At 42.3% G+C, this 17783-nt stretch overlaps 1 protein-coding gene across 1 annotated transcript in view; it reads right to left on the bottom strand.

Annotated features, from left to right (window-relative positions):
* CACHD1 (cache domain containing 1) overlaps positions 1-17783 on the bottom strand; it is a 75906-nt gene that overhangs the window by 22768 nt on the left and 35355 nt on the right. Inside the window, exons 5-12 of the mRNA XM_085306079.1 lie at positions 15429-15555; positions 12764-12908; positions 10904-11120; positions 7800-7949; positions 6498-6731; positions 3590-3739; positions 2887-3010; positions 1019-1136 (exon numbers count right to left, since the gene is read on the bottom strand). Coding sequence (XP_085162205.1) covers positions 1019-1136; positions 2887-3010; positions 3590-3739; positions 6498-6731; positions 7800-7949; positions 10904-11120; positions 12764-12908; positions 15429-15555 — 1265 coding nt within the window. The remainder of the gene's footprint in view (positions 1-1018; positions 1137-2886; positions 3011-3589; positions 3740-6497; positions 6732-7799; positions 7950-10903; positions 11121-12763; positions 12909-15428; positions 15556-17783) is intronic.

Raw genomic sequence — 17783 nt, forward strand, 5'->3', positions numbered from 1 at the left:
TATTAGCTCCAGACAMCCTCTTATGTGAATTTCTATTACACAGTGACAGATTTAATCTTTTAAAACTGCCCAGCATAATCTTTTAGGTTGGGTTTTTAAGTTAATACTGTCAAATTATCCACAAGTACCCTAAAAAGTTTGTTGACACAAAGAAGTTAGCCAATTATTTCTGGCATCAGCAAAAGCTGCCTAGTTTATACTTAGTTTTAGATTCTCATTTTAATCCCTGGGTCAAGATTGGTGTTCAGATGTGTTTACAAATTAAACTAAGAAAGGAAGACAGCTGCTAGAACCTCTCTTATTTCTGTTATTGGCAAGGAGTAAAAGAAACAACTCTTACAACAGGTAATATAGCCTGTTAGATAAACATCTTAGTTTCAATAATGCAAACTTTCATATAACTAAGTTTATAAGAAAGCTCTTAAATTACAGCAAACATCATTAACGGCTACTGATATAATCCTTTTATGTAGTATGTCCTAAACATAATATGGGAATGAGAAGTTGACTTTTACTCAATTATATTAATGGATGACACTACTCTGCCCAAAATAYAGTAACAACAATGTAAGAGAACGACTTAATAGTAAACACTGCCTCAGCGCTTTACTTGAACTTGATGCCTGGTAGGTATTTGTGTGTCACCTGGCTTGCATGTGAYATACAGGGCAGTATAGATTTTCTTCCAGTGGAAAGCCATGAGTGTAATTGCTGTATGACTAGACATTATATATCTTACAAAATGAAATGAATGCCTTCCTTTAAGAACATTCACAAAGAGAGAACATACACATGTCCACATAGAYATGTCTCCGAAGATTACATGGTAACGAGCCTGCAACTATAATTTCATTGTTGTTTACATAATAAAAGCATTTATGCTCCTATATAATTCAAACCTTTCATACTTCAACATTAGCCATACTTCATACTTCACKCTATTCAATATATTAATATACTCTTGCAAGGTAGCATAGAGTAAGTTAAAATATTAAACAGTTTCCTTTTAGGTACTTACCATTTTCCAGGCATAGCTGACATTGTAGGCTTCTTTTCCAATTTCTCTCAGCTTRTTTACATGCCAAGATAGTGAGGAGTTCACAGGGACTGTAATGATCTGACTGCCCAAGGGGATGCTGTATGGGCAAAAATAACATCCAGCATTTTATCAAACACTGTGAAAGCTCTTAAACAAAACTGACCTCCTGCACATTCATAGAACTATCGTAAGGATGAAGGAGTTAATAATTATCTGTCTTTCGTGAAGAAAAAATTGCTCTGAATTGTTGAAAACACCAGCATATTTTCCTGCAGCATATATGTACCAGCATATTTTGAGTAAAATCTTTTTCAACTGCAAAAACAAACAAACCAACCTCTTAAGTCTTACAATTTTCTATTTTGTAGATTCATACAGCCCATGATCATAGCTTATCATTTCCTGACACACTATGAATACTGGAATAGTACTCATTTACTAYCAATTTAAATTTAGAATAAAAAACAGTAGGCAGACTTGAAATTAAACCTAATATTAGTGAGGTTTAAATTTGCAGAATTGTTCATGCATATCATATTGTATYTTTGTCTATTCTAATGTTGCTTTCAGACCAGAAATTCATGCTTGAAGACAAGGGCTCTTGTCTACATTAACACTGTACCAGTTCTTAAGCAGAGAGTTAAGTACGAGAGTTGCAATGTTGGGAACAAAAGTGTAATTTCTTCAAAGCTCGTGAGAGAGAGAGGGAAAGGAGGTAAAAGAAGTACATGCAAAATGTGGAGAGTGTCAAAAGCACCCTCATGATATGGATTATGGTCTCATGTAGAAATCCTCCAAGCCAGAAGTCCTCCAAACACTATCTTTTTCTAGAAAAAAGCAATTACGTGCAGTATCTAAACAATGCTCTTAGAGACCTGAGCTAGTTACCTGTGCACAGAAGTGCCAGCCAACAGTATCCTTGCTCTGACTCTCACTTTTAACAGGTTTTGGCCAGTATTCCCCGCACTTCTCTATTTCTAAACAAAATATCAGGATAACTTACCGACCTGAGAGGGGACATGTGGAAAAAAAGGCTGGTAAAGGACTTTGAAGATGAAAGGACTCGAAGTGTTACTTTTATTTTTAATTAGGACACTGTGGACTTAAAGCATAGAAAATAAATCCAGATGCAACCAGAAAAAAATGAGAAAGAGCCAGATAGAAGGAAGGATATATCCTAAGGTACAAATACTCAGTTATGGTAAAGAATGCTGTGAAAGAGTTTAAGTATAAAGGAGTTAATGGGTGTTGTATATCTTACACAACACTTCAACTGTTAGCACTTCAATACTAAAAAGATTTCTGAAAACTGAGGAACACAGAACATCGTCAAAATTACTAGAGGGAAGAGAGAAAAAGCAAAGAAAAACGTTAGATGGCAACCAGCCAGCCATATGGTAATGTGATTGTAAGATCACAATGTTAAGCAGCCATAATAACTATCTACTAACAGCTAAAATAGYTGAACTTCCAGCAGAGAGAAGTAGTATGGGGAATGAAACTAGGAATTATTGGATAAAAAGAAAAACCCAGACYGAATATTTGGAAACTCTTCCTGACTTCTGAGATTATAAAGACTCTCCCCTAGATAGGCTGAGGAAACCACTGCTTTAGCGCACCAAATACGATGAAGAAAGCTGGAGGAAAAATAAAAACTGAGTTGTTCTGCATTTGCAAAACATGTGTCCTCAATTCCATGCAAGCATCCAGATTTAATAGGAAAAGCAACTTTCAATGATAGTAACGATGAGGAATCTATAGTATATGTGCTCTTAAATCCCCCTCTAAAAGTACTTCCAGTGCTGTTAGGACTGCTAACGATTGGACTTGCATCCTGGGGCCCTTACCTAAGGATGTTCTGCCGTACCAGCTCGAACTTCGGAATGTTCTCATAGTGAATAATGTCAGTGTGCAGCGGAGGTTCAGACAGCAGGTAGGGCCTCGTAAGGGACGGGTGCATAAGAGTGTATCCTAGAACATAAATACATAAAGTATATATTGAATGCATTAAATCAACTAAGCTCTGGATAAATACAGAGAAAACAAAAATCAAATACAGTAACTACATACAAGTACTCCTCTTATTTTTACAAATGGTTAAAAAAAGTAAGTAAACAAGGAATGTTACCAGCAACTAAGTTAAAAGGTGGTAAGCTGCAAACAAAAAAGACAGACTGAAGAACCAAACAGTAGAATGAATTTGGGATCAGAGAAAAAAAATAAATGCTTCATACACACATATATTCCCAGTTTGCCTTTTGCCCTACACATGCAGAAAAACTCATTTACACATGTAGAAAATCTCTTCCAGTAGCAGTCAACATTTTCATATTAGAACCCCATCACACAAATTTCAAATCATGAATCCACTTCTAGTCTCTATCTGTCTGGTAATCCTTACACAAAACTAACCAAACAAGTTGCAATTAATGTTTTAATAAACATTATAATTCACTACTTACAAATTAGAGACATGAGAATTARCAGCTTGCTTTTGATAGCTAATGACCTCAGTGGGAAAGGAATAGATTATTTGAACCAAAAAGTTACCTTTATTATCTATGAGAAATGTGTAGGAACCCAAGGAATCTTGATAATAGGTGACATCTTCCAAGATATACGCAAGATTAACATCTACTCCAACGATCCCCAGCAGCAGATTACCAAAGTAACAAGGTTTACTTACAGTCATTATCAGGCCTTAGAGTGAAACAAACAACATAGAAAACATCAGCAGTAATCTCCAGTTAATTAGCTTAGAGGAAATAGAGCATGTGCRTTATCACTTCAAAGTGCTACTTCCACACTGGAATATGGGCAAAAACTACAAYGAACTATTCCAGGAGAAGGGGAATTCCAAGTGAAAAGAAAGGATCTCAGAGACTTCATGGCGTGTTAGGCTTGTGTCACACAGATAGGACCTTCGTTATGGATATCACAACCTGGGGACTCTACCAAGAACACGTTAAGTGCTTCCTGCATTTCCCTTCCTATGCCGCCCCAGTGAAGGGGGCAAGAGCACCACTAGTACCTGAATCAAGAAGTTCTACAAGCGACAGGTATCAGGCGATGTGCAGGATCAGGAGGACAACACGGAACACGGGAGAAGCCTTGACACCCATCACTGACAGTTGTGCTCGAGATACCCCACCAGTGCTCCCAGCACACCACTGCAGAGCAATGCCAGAAAAACTGGGAAGCAGGAGGAGGCTGGGCTGCTACTGGAAGCTGAAGAGGTTATCATGGCTGGGTTTTCTTAGCCATGCTAATTAGTTAATTTTACATCTTCGACCATGAACTAGGATTAATCTCATTTAATTTACATGACTTATTAAAATACACAGTACATTTAATATTTCAGGGTGTATCAGTTTACAAGTGGATACCTTACAGATAAGACACGCAAGTGCATGGGAAGTCAGGACAATATTATTTTGTTCCTTTAACATTCTTATTTAAGGCAACTCCAAAAAAGAGAGAGAAAGAGATTTTGTACTTGTAAAGCAGCAACAGGGATGAATGATTGCTCATCTAATTATATATTCAAAATACTAAACCTCTTCTGCCTAACTAAATCCCAGTATAACCATTGTACTGGGAATTAAAACCATAATCACACAGCGATTTGAGAAGCATCTTGTGCTTGAGTAAGAAGCCTAGGTAATACTTTAGTCTCTTACTTTCTATACCATTGCTATTTGGAAACCYTGTAACTCTTTTCTTTCAAACCAATATAAAATTAATTTGCATATATGCTTTCAAATACRTCTTAATATTTATGTAAGATAAACCTCTTCTACTGCACCATTTCTGATCCTTCTGTTATTCAAGTTTTCCATTATACTTTGTGAAAGATAAATAATAAGAGCTTAATTAGAGAGGTTTGAGAAATGCAGAAGTACACTTTTGACTCTGAAGAGGTTTACTCATGAATAGTTTCAACCCACACAGTGGGGCTCAGTGCTCAAGGCAAATAAGGCCATCCTAACTCAGAATTGAGAACTATTCAGTATAAGCCTCTAATACTCCTACAGAACAACCAAAAGAATACCCAGAGTTGTGAATTAAGAAACTCAGAATTTGTTAAACTGTCAAAACAACACAAAATCACTGCTGTATTTCCTAACATCGTTGTGGTGGTTTTCATGTCACTTTGCAGAGCACCAGAGTAGAGCTAGAGAGGAGTCAAACAAGCTGCCTAAGAACAAGTAGGGGTAGAGGGGGCTAAAGGATCTGTAGTCCTGAGTTTCCCAGTAAATACACTGAATTTAGGAAGGGCACCAAAGACTGAAGGTAAAAAGAGAATCACTGCAGCTTGCAACCAAGAAAGCTTGAGCACTTCCTAAGTGTAGGAAGACCCACACGTGGGTGCGCGTCCACCTGGGGAAGCTCTGCCAGCGCCGTGGGACAAATTCCACCCTGCCCTCTTTCTCCAGCACCCAGCAAGAGCTGCAAAGATGCATGTGTGTCATCTTATATACGTGCTGGCACATTCCCAGAAGTCTCTACAGAGATCTGTCTTTAGCATCTCCATTAGCTGGCCTCACTGTTACGTACGTACACAGCTGAGCACACAGYGTTTCTTAATGTGGCATTTCGTTTTAAGGTAAATGCTCTAAACAGATCCATTCCACTAAAAGTTTGTCCCTAGCTGCCAGCCTGGCCAGGTCAGSTCACAGTCAGCCAGCTCAGGCGTCCCAGCCCTGCCCAGCTGAGGTCAAGCTGTGCTAAAGAAGAGCTAATCACGGACAGTTCTGGATGATATTTAACGATCTCCGTCTCTGCGGGTTCCCTTCCCGCTCTCAGAGAGGCCTGCCTGCCACGAGCGTCCCAGCGTCGCAGGCTCCRGGCTCTCCGCGCCGGGGGAGAGAGGCTAAGCTATTCAGAGCCCCTGCCCGGGGCGCAAGCAGAGGAAGGAGGCAACTGCAGCAGGATCAGTGACTCAGAAGTCATGTGTGCGGCTCCAGAGCTCAGAGGATCTCAGAAGAACTTTTCATCTCCTCCACTGTGGGAACTACACAATCCCCAGAGTCCGCCTGTAAGGCAGGGCCCGTTCAAGCTGTGTATTAAAAGTGCTGTAATAACGACAGCTGCACTGGTGCAGCCGGGCTATGGCTGTCATTTCAGTCTAAAAAGATTCCTCCTCAAAGCGCAAAGTTATCTCCACAGACTAAATTTATGGAGGCTGTACACATACATGCATACAAAAACAAGTTTCGCCGCTGAGAATCCAATCTAAATCAATCCCTCTGTTTTATTATTGCTTTTTTCATAACCAGACCTTCTACAGATGTAAAACCTCACATGTACTGCTAGTGCRACTGGCTAATTTTACATTTGCCTTRGGAATAGGCTTAAAAGTATCATCTTCTAAGTCTACASTACTTTTGGGAATGGGCAAACAAAAGGAAACCTAATCTGTTTTTATGCCTAAATCCCTTGTTTCCTAAGCACTTACCATCTCCCATTTCATCTGAGAAAGGCAGACTGAAGACTGCTTCATCAATCATTCGGTTGGGGAGGTTTGTATAGAATCGKCCAACTGTAGTTTCTAGGTTACTTAGCTGGTTTAAAACCATCATGCTTCCCTTGATCACAGGTAAAGCTGTTCKATCTGGCACTCCATATTTCACAGAGTTCTGCTCTGCCAGGTCTCGGAGAAAGGCCAGCTCTTTTAAACCTGTCACCCCCTCTGAAAAAGAGGAATAGGAGTGATAACATAAGGAAGGAGATAAAAGAAGCTTACTTCCCATCAAGACTCCTGTCTCCTACTCCAAAGTATGTTTATACTGTAGGATTGAATATGTCTAAGCAACCAGGTGACATGTTGAATAACTACTCATATATGATGAYGACTATTACGGTTTTAAGAGAAGTACTTAGCCAGCACAAAATTTAGTGAGATCATCTCTTACACATTGTTGCACTGTGCAAAAATTCAGCATGTTGTTCACATCATCACTTTAAACAAAGATTTATGTGACCTATAAATCCCCAGGACAGCCATTTGCTCCCCATCAGTGGCTAGTCCACGTGAAGGACTAGGAGCACATTATATGCCCCTGGAGACAACAGGCTTTGTTCTTTAGCTTGAACACTGCAGCTTCACATTTTACGTAAGTCCCAAGCTCAATCAATCAGATTTTGTACATATTAGGGCTCAAATGAGTATTTAAACTTAGAGTGAAATGATACATTAGCTTAAGGATTAGTTTCCCTGGCCAGAGTCTGTGTGCTGCTTTTAGTAGTGTAACGTATAGTGTAACATACAGCCTTCTCACTGGAATCGCTTTCCTGGAAACAGCACGGGACCTCAACGACCGTGTGAGCGATCTGCATATTTAACTTCACTCTTAAGCTAGGCCCTAAGGTACCAAAGCACTTCAGATTAGGTTTGATGCTACATTCATGCTCTCTGGGTATGGCTGGGGTGGAAGTCACATGTCCTCTCGGTTTGCGGCACCAGAAGACACTGCCAGCGTCAGTAAGGCAATGACTATCAAAGTTAACTCAGTCTAGTTGCTACTAGACATTTTAGGCAAGAATATTTTATATCCTGGAGCAGCAGCACTTTGATATATAAGTGTCTATATACGTATACATACTTTTATACACCAAAGTAGTAGGATCTGAGGGTGGCTTCTGGATTACAACAGCCAAAAGCCATTAACACCCTGCTCCAGGAAAGGCAAGGAATTACACTGTGAGGAGTTGCATAAAGAGAACTTTCATCCCCGGGAAATACGACAACATTTCTCACCGTTCATAAGCGCATAAGTGAGAATCATCACTGAGTTATTGAGGAAGCTATTTTCTTCGTTGATGACACGCAGAGTAGCCTTTTTATCATCTTCGGAGGAATCTTTYGACGTAATCCCAGCTGAGAGATAAATTATGTCCATATCGGTATCTAAAAAGAATACAGCAGAAAGTACATTACCCCATTTCTTCTCAAGTTAAAAACCTAAAGAGTTCTTACATCTGCTTAAAAACAAACACATGCGCTGCCAACAGCTTTATTTGCAAGAGTCACATACATACAGGGGATAAATATGCTGCAGCCTTATAAATTTTATTGTTCCTTATTAAACTTTAATTTACAGAATTTAAGAGACAGCTGTTGGTTTTGGAGTTTATCTGCTACCCAGCCAAGCTATTGATTTTTCGCTGCGCAGCGCTCCCGGGGTGGTCGCCCGTGGGGGAGCGCGGCTGGCGGAGCTTTCCGTAACCCGTGCCACAGGGAGCGCTCAACGGAAACAGAAAAACCCCACGRGTTCCCTGGCACAATGCAAAATCCAAATGCAAAATCCAAAATGCAAAAGGCCTGGCCATAAGATAAACATCGCCACTGGCGATTTGAGGGCAGGAGTCGGAGTCGGACGCGTCGGTGCCACYGCCGCGGAGGTCGCTCCAGCTTGCCCATTCCCACTTCCCCGCCACTTCTCCTGACGTTACCTTCTCAGCCAGAGAGAGGAGCTATGGCTCATCCCAGGGCGGCATTTAATTATGCTTCCTACATGGAAAGTGCACGGTGCAACCATGCAAGAGCCGTCGGGGTCCCCGCGTTGCGGTTGCTGCCGGCCCCTGGATCCTCCTCATCCTCCCTCCGGTTCAGTTTGGCYGGGCAACCAGCCCTGGGCATGTGAGTCCTGCTGGAGCACCAAGCCGGTGCCGGCACCAGCGCGCTCCAAAGGATACCCAGGAAAGACCTTCTTGCCCATTCCTCCTCCTTTGCGCTCGGGTTTGTGCGGCTGGGCTTTAGGCAGCGGCTCGCAGCGCTGGAGCTCTAGGGTGCTGCGGGAGGAAGGGCAACTTCCACTTCCACACTGCGACGCAGCTCCCCCGCAGCTCACCACTCGAGAAGGGGACAGGGCGCGCGGCTATCGCCCCACATCCGCTCGCTCTGCGCCACGTGGAACGTGTTTTTCTGGCTGAGCACGCTCGGGGCGAAAGGCCTGCCCCAAAGGCCTCAAACATCTGAAGTCAAAGCACCGCTCAAACAGTCCTCTATAATCACGTTATTTCTACTATTAAAAGCATTTCACGCACGTATTTAAGACCATGGAGACCCTACAGCACCACTGTTTTGCAAGAGCGTTCAAGGAATGCCGGTAACCGCGTGGCAGGGCGTTTTGCTTTGCTTTGGGACGGAGGTCTTGTGGAGCAGGACCTGCCAGGCGGCAGGAAATTCAGCCGCGGCCCCAGGCACAGCCCTCCTGCCTCCGAGCTCTCCCAGCGCGCGCTCGGGGCGAGGCCGTGGCTGGGTGGCTTCCCCGACGCACCCGCACATCGTCCTCGCGCGGCAGGATGTCACGCAGTGGCAGCAAAATGAGTAATAGTTTTTTTCTAGGTTTGTTTTTCTTTTTTTAAAAAAAGAGATGAAAAGATTATTTACGAGAAAATGAGAAGTGTTTTATAAACATCCTCTTCTCGAACCTACTGTGCCTCACCCTATGGATTCTGAAACGTGCTCGTACGCATAGAGAATCTTGAAATCTTTCATTCTTACAAAAAGCACCTAAATCCAAAGAATTTGCCTTGTATTTTAGGTTTCAAGTAGTGGGTCCCCATGCAATTGTACCCCAAAACCACTTCTTTGTATAAAACCTAGGAAAAAGGTGTTGTTTCACATTAATGAAGAATATGGCAATACCTTTTAATCACAGAGWGCACCACATACATCAGGGACGTAGGAGGATGCTGTAAGACTCTATGGCCAAGGTTCTCGGAACAGGTACTAATGACTTGCACATCTTATATRCTTATGATTTGGTAAAAAACAGCCCTTAACAATCCTGTCTTTCTGCTAAGCAAGGTACAGACAGACACAGGTTTTACTACATAAATGCCCTAAAGCTCAGAAGTTGCCCAAAGCTTTAATAACAAAAGCACCATTTTATAAACTGAAGGAAAGCAATGTGAAATAGAAGCATATGTTCTTAGTCTTTGCACTTTCATTCCTGAAATGCCTTTTTTTTTTTTTTCTTATGTTAGGTACAGCAAACTGAACTGATGCCCTTCCGGGCAATRAAAAAGCAGACCCAGGATCAAGCTATGGGCTCTGCATTACATCAAGCAATGGATGAAAACAATTACACATATTGGCCTGCTTTCTCCAGCCTGCTGTGGTACTGGCAGGTACTAGAGCCCAACTTGAGCTGTGTCCAGAACCCAGCAATGAGAGCTTGCTTTCCATGGCTATCTGGCAAGTGAGCATGCCACTCAACTTCCCATCCACCTTTCCCACATCTTTCACCACATCATCATTAAAARGAAAAAAAGGCAAGAAGAAAGCCCATAATGCATGCATCATTTAAGAGGATACTCTTAGATGAATGCAAATTCAGCCRGGCCAACTTCACTCTCCATAAAACATCATCCATCATCAGTATTCTAAACACAAACAAAATCTCCTTCAAAATCACCAAATAAAAACAACAAAAAAATCTTTTCCTTAAGAAGCAGTGATCTTTTCCCTAGGATTGCATTTAAGCAGATTACACATAATACAAGTATGTGTTGACAATGAATCAATGAAGCTGCAGCATCAAATATTTTTATTAAAAAGACCACTCCATCARTCCTTGGGAAATAATTCAGCAATCTGGCAACTCACTCCTGTAATTTTGTATTATAGCTCAAAAGAAAGTTGGCAAGTGAAATAAATTAAAAGATAATGGCCACAATTCAACAGTCACTAACRTGTAGATTCCAGATCAAGTAAATAATACTTAATAAAAACATGTGCAATTTAAAAAGAAAATATTCATGACATTACACTCCTTTGACCTCTGTCAGAGTGAGAAACTCAAATAAAAAAATGTTCAAACCTCAAAAATAATCAGGATTGCACAAGAGACTTACTTCCTTGGAGTTTTGTGCCATTGTTTGTATTCCGTATCAACTGAAATGCCTTTTGAAATCCTACTGCGTGCTGCGTAGGGCTGTCAGACGGCTTTATACTGCTAACGAAGGTGGACATCTTCCTTTTTGTCTCACTAGTGGCGGGAGACAGAAACGTCTTATAGCACTGATCCAGCGAGCAGGTTCTTACTGTGTCTGCCACGGTTAACACAGAGATCTTAAAAGAGAAGAAACTATATTGGATTACCTTACCATTTATAATTCTTTACGTACCGATATAGAACACACAATGATAAGCCAACAGAAGAGATTCTGTGGATTTAAAATTCAATTGTTAAAAAATAAATGCCCGAGGCATAAATCCATCAAATTCGAAAAGGATTAGACTTATGGTGATTTCAAGAAAAAGAGATCTTGGTCTTTGTTTCTCAGATCAGAAGTCAGCTTCACTCTGCCCATACATAATAGTTATGATACTGTGCTGAGCAGAAACCAAAGCAAGCCRTAGATATCTTGAAACAAAATCTACACAGAGCATTTTTAGTAAATCCTTGAGTGCCTATAGAAAAGCAGAGTGCTTGAAGAAAATGGGAAAAAAAAMCCTAAGAAGTTTTCACAGATAAAGTATTGTGTTTTTTGATGTTTCAGTGAAAAAGAGCCAAATCTACCATCAATTTTTGTCCTGTAAGTAAGTTAAGGCATGCAGTGATGACACTTGCACTATTAAATATATGCAAAAGATACCAGTTTTGATAAGTGAGTGGCATACTTTATTACAAATTATGACTGAAGCAAGAAAGTCACAGAATGAAGCAGTAATTATTTACCTGTTCAACAGGTTTCWAAACCACTAAGTTACTGACCAAGTAATAATAATGTATTAATACATGTTTTACAATAATACATGTATTAAAGATATTTTCTTCACTATAGCTCTACATTCAAATACTTTTAATGCTTAAGTATTATTAATTCTGCTAAACTGTAAGCATTTTTAGAGCAGATTAAAACGCTCTAAAAGCATTAAGTTAGCTAGAAGTATTTTTCCCCATAGTACTAACGAGCAGACTTAAGGCAAAGATTATAATCAATAGTACTTCAGCTAATTTGATTGAAGCTCACTTCCAATTAAAAACAACAAACCAAACCAATCAAGGTCCCACTACTAGAGAACTACTCAAAGCACAGATGAAGCTGGGGACTGCCTGTGGTCTTACAAAAGCACTTTTGGACCYCCTGTGTTGTAATCCCTACTTTAAAAAATTCTGAGTTAAGTGACTTTCTCATTGCCTTGCAGCGTATCTGTGGCAGAGGCGGGAAAAAAATCCCCGTGTCCTGGCATCCAGCCCTTTGCTTTAACCCTCTCCTGCTGGTATCACAGTTGTCTGGGAACCTTCCAAACACTAATTAYATTCCAGATCACCCTGTTATAGCAGCAGAGTAAGTCATTTGCATTTTCACAGGCAAAAAGACAGCCTCAGAGGTTAAATGAGTCGCTCAAAGCAATCGAGCACCTCAGAAATAGGTGCAGAACACAGTCCTCCTAATTGCACGCGTATCACGGTGCTGCCCATCGCCAAAAGTCTCTGCCAAGATTAAAGAGCCTTTAAAAACGATGAAGAAACATGACTTCGCTTTAGCTTGGTGGTTCCCCCTCCCTTTTTTTCCCCAGTTTGTGGATCCSTGAACATTTCCCAGTAGCAATAGCAAATTCAAGCCTTCAACACCCATTAGAGGTAGACCACAGATCTCCAGGAGTTCATGGACCACCAGTTGAAAAAACTGCTTTGTACAAAAATTGAAAACATCAGGTACAGTTAAAACCAATGAAAATATGCTCATTGCTTAGAGAAACCTTACCTTATCGTGCTCATCTATTGAGCTCAGAATAACTTGAGCAGCGTCTTTGGCAATCTGAAGCTGTGTCTCCGTGACTGAAGCCCCGTGGTCCACAATGACAACAATATGTTTAGACTGAGGTCTAACAGTAGAAACATAGACAGGCCTAAAGAAGAACAAAACGAAACCACGGTCATGAGTCATCTTATGAYTTCCACTAAAATGTTACGAGAGAAAGTAGTCGAGAATTAGAAATAAAAACACCCCACAAAGAAAAAATAATTTTAAAAAGGTATTTTTGCCTTTATGAAAACTCCTGCTAGGAAAGAAGAGCTGCAGAGCTGAATACAAGCTCACAAGGAAATTACTGGGGGCACAGAGTCCGGGAGGAGACAGCGTGAAGGGCCGTTGCTCCCCCCCGCCTGGTTTTGCCCAGATCCTTCCACTGCTTTCTCACGCCTGCCTCCCCGTAGCTCCCCGACTTCGACAGCAGCATTCCCGTGTGCACCAACACGTCTTGCTTCACACATGATAAACCACAAAAAAGGATTGCTCCTTGCATCCTACGGACTGGTAACCTAGCACTTACTGCTTTGGTTTAAATAGCCAAAGAAAAAGGGTCCCTCCCAGTGAAGACACCTGAAACAGTCACACAATGCTATGACCAAGTAGCTAGACCAAATGGTCACTCATGGAGATACAAAGACTGGAATAACTGGGGGTTGAGCCCTGGGAAGTTGGATGGAAGCAGCTCTTTGAAGGCACCGCAGCGGCCACTCGGAGCCCTGGGGCCGCACTGCGCGAAGCAAGTGGCTTAAACCAACCTGCTTCAGCCATGCCAGCAACTGCCTCCAGCTACGAGCAACGCAGCTCGCTGCAGCAGTGACCGTGCTTGGGATTACCGCTTGGARCAGCTCATGCGAAATTCTGGAAGCCACAGCTGACGAATGCTGGATGCCATGCACCCTACTCGCGTGAAAAGCTAAGTGCAATAGTGGATACTTGCTGGTTACGGGACAAGTAGAAACCTGTGCAACTGTGCACGCTTGGATTAGCATAGCGTGTTTGGCTTATCATAACAAGAGAAAGCTTCTTGCTGAGAAAGGTTTTGCTGTCAGTGGCCTGGAATGTATTTCACATGGGTCGTGCTCCACAACCCTTCGGGTCTGTGCAGTTTTAAACAGCACTGCCAATTTTTGTTCGAGTCTGGTAAAGGCTCTTAATACTTCCATGTGTATATTTATGCTAACATCAAAAAAAGTATTTTCAGTGAAGCAGGGCTCAGAAATACTTCAATATTGTGAGGTATGTGTGAAAGGTTTAACAAGTTCTCTTTTCAGGGTTCTAACCTGGAACAAATCAGAAAAATCTTGGGTGGGAGGGGGGAGAAGAAAAAATGACAGAACTCTTTCCTCTTTAGCCCTGACCCAAAGCTACTTAACTTCACATGAGTTTTGGGGATCCACGTTTTATTATATCAAAGGCAACCACAGAAATCTTATTAAGAGTAAAGGACATGCAGGAGATTTTAGACAAGGCACTGCAATAAACAACTGGCACAAATCAGTGCTTAATTGTAAGACAGCCTGCAGCTCTACACTGCTGTTAATACCTAGAACTCAGACAGAGCGTTTGATCTTCAAAGTACTTAAATATTAACTAATTAATCCATCCAAACTGCCCTCTGAGGTAAACACTAGCAAAAAAAAAAATGATAATAAAAAAAATCCCTTATTTAGACAGGGTGCAACTCAGCCAAAGATTAAGCGACCTGTATGAAGTCACAGCTAGGTCAGTGCCARAGTCGCGACGCAGACTCGGGCGCCGCGGGTGCAGGTGCCCGGCGCCCGCCCCGACCAGCCGCTCCGGCTCCGCGAGCCCGGCGAGAGCCCGGCCGCAAGCGCTTCATAGCTCCGTGCGGACGGGCAACCAAAACGGGGCTCGCCTGCGCGTGTCCGACCAGGTGGAAACGCTTGCACGGGCCAGCGGATCCTCACAAGCATCGCCTGGTACCATTAGCTAACGTGCAGCTGGAGATCCTAACGCTGCTGTGTTTTCTTAGGAGATCCCAACCTTGAGACTCACAATATTCCCAGGGGAAAGGTAAAGGGTGTGCGGGGGAATCACCGCACTGCAGTTGCTTTGCTTCAGGTCACTAGCCCAAGTGCGAAGATCTTGTCACTATCTGAACCTTCGGGCAATTTGCACAGTTTTATTAACAGAATTTCCACCGTTGCAGTCTCCCCTCCATCCCTGATGGGCCAGTCTCTCGAACGTGGGGTGGAGACCGGCACGCCGCTCCTCCGAGTCCCTCCTGGCCTCCGACCTTGCGAGCCCCCTCCCAAAGCACGGCGCCTGCCAGCTTTACCCACGCACGCCAAGCACGAGTCAAATTCAAGAGTCAAACTTTGCCTATGGGCAGACCCATAACTCACAAGCCTCACTATATACAGTTAATTTGATTTGGGAGAGGCAGGGAACCTGTATGTGTTTTATTTTACTTTAAAGTTACATAAAACTGAGAACTGGTGCTTAAAAAAAAAAAAAAAAAAAACTCAGGAGACCCTACTAAAGGTTACTTATAAATGTTGTCTTCTTGGCAAAGTATAACACTGAAATGAAAACAGTGCCTGAGGAATACAGTTTCAGTGCTTTGTCCACTAAATCGTGAGAAGTCAGATCTTACCTGCTGCGGTGTTCATAGCTGCCTTTGCACCGGAACTTGTGGGCTGGGAAAACAGTGAAAATGCCTTCTTCTGAGCTGAAATACTGCCACTTGATTCCTGGGTTAGACTTCAGATTATCRGCAAGAACTGAAAGTTAAAAAGGAAAAAGGGAGTTACCAGGGGATGTCCAACCTGCAGGTATGTTTATTCAAGGGTTCCTCGATACATGCTTGGAGAAGATCCAGGGCCGCAACATCAACTCCAAGTACTGCTATTTATGGATCGATAAAACTTCACTACTTCTTTGCAAACAAAGTCTCTTGGAAATTTAACATCAGATCTTGTTTAACTAGATTTTGCATAGTAAGCAATGACAATTCCTGTATCTTTGAAGAAGTTTCCAGGAAACGTGCACTAAAGAGCTCTGTACTCTTGCTGTCTCACTAAGAAGTCTTTATAAAAAGCATTTAAAAAACATTTAAGCAACTTAAACAGCTGATGGCCAACAGTCATTTGTACAGTGGTATATCACCTTGCACTTTTGCAAGCTTTCTCTGAGACCACCTGCACGTCAGTGCCGCAAGACCACAGCGGATCCACCTGGCGCAAGCCTCTGCCTCCCAGGGGCCAGGAGCAGGTGCATAGCAAGGCAGTAGGATCAGGGAAACCCTATGCATCCGCTTTCTTTTCTCCATATGCTCCTACAGTATGTTGTAGCACAGCAACCTATTAGACATTTGTGAATTTTATAGGTTGTTTCTAAAAACAAAACCAAAGCCATAACTGTGGGATGACAGAAAACCATGGGAGTTAGATATTTTAAATAGCCCTAATACGTAGTTTCAACTCTGAAAAGAAGTCCTCACTGTGAATGTTGCCTGTTAGATATCTGATTTCCATATTGCTGAACTGCATCTTGCTTTTAGCAATAGTTCAAAAATTTATTTTTTTTTAATAAAAGACAACGTATGTTTCCTGGCCAAGAAAACCTGAACTCTCATGATACWGGCTTCTCTGTCAATCGCTTGAAACGGCTTTTTCTGTTTACTTCTACCCAGACTCTCCCACAACTGCTAAGCTGTTCTTTCAGGTATTCTGCCAAGGCAGCTTTACCCAGAAAGGTCAGGCAAAGGCAAAAAGGTACCATTTGAAATGGACTTCCATGTTCCAGCCCACAAGAGAGTCGTCCAACCAAAATTACCTCTCCAATATTTGCATAACATTTCACTGTAAGTGTGAGTGCAAGAAGCCAAGGTGGGAGCAAGGAAGGAAGCGATGGAGACAGCAATATATATGCACACACACATGCATGTATAGTGATGCATGCATCATCCACATGGAGTTTTCAGAAAGCAAATTAAGTTTATAATGTTGCAAGTATATTCTTTACACTCAAATAAACCCAAAATACTAAATAGATTTGCTGTTTACGGCTCTAACTCAGTTTATTAACATCACCTATTCTTGTAGCTGATTAAAAATGCTTGCATGAATATTTAGCAAAAATAGCTTCAGGCACAAACATGGGTCCAACCATACCTTACTGCGCAGAAAGGGTCGGAAGGGGGAAAGCCAAGCCAAATACTTTCTACTTCGCTGTCCACTGCACTCTCCTATTTGCATGAAGGATGGACAGGTACAGTCCTGCTCTCCSGACTCAGGAATTTCCCCAGGTTAATCAGAGCACAGGGGTGATGAGCAACAGGGCTGTGGGCTCCTCACGTGTTGCTCATTAGGAGAAACAAGCGCTGATCAGCGAAAACACACAGGGTTACGCAGCAGCTCACGGCTTCGCTGTGATTCTAGCCACCYTGACTGGGCATCATCTTCAAGTTCCAGTTTTCAAAATAATTATGAAATCCAGGCAGAATGGTGACAGCTGTACTGASCAACGTTCCTCCACATCTCCCAGAAACTCCTCTGCAGCAGGCRAATATTAGTAACTCATGGTACAGACAAAAAGCAAAGAGCAAKGGAAGTAAACGACACATCCAGGAGCCAGCCAGGAACGGAGCACGGAATAACGCTGCCGGGGACAGACTGCAAACCCTCCTCTGCTGTACAGACCGGACTCGCTCTCCTTAAAACGTGCTTCATATCCAGTAAAATACGCAACTCTTCAAAAAAGAGAAAAATCCCCCGGCCACCAGGCAGCAGGGGACACCGGAGGAGCAAGCCGCCAGCCCGGGAAACAGGATCATACCCCACTCGGGCCCAACCATCATCCCTACGTGCAGCAAACATTTTCCTGCCAGTGCTACTATCCCGTTCCCCGATTATGGGGCTTCTGGCAGAGGGGAGCGCTAATTTGCAGCACTTCACCTTTTACCGAGCACACACTTCCTGCATTTCCCTTCAGACTGACACTGAAAATA

This window comes from Rhea americana, unplaced genomic scaffold, assembly GCF_003343005.1.
Source record: "Rhea americana isolate MKP2758 unplaced genomic scaffold, rheAme1 scaffold_230, whole genome shotgun sequence".
NCBI classification, from domain to species: Eukaryota; Metazoa; Chordata; class Aves; order Rheiformes; family Rheidae; genus Rhea; species Rhea americana.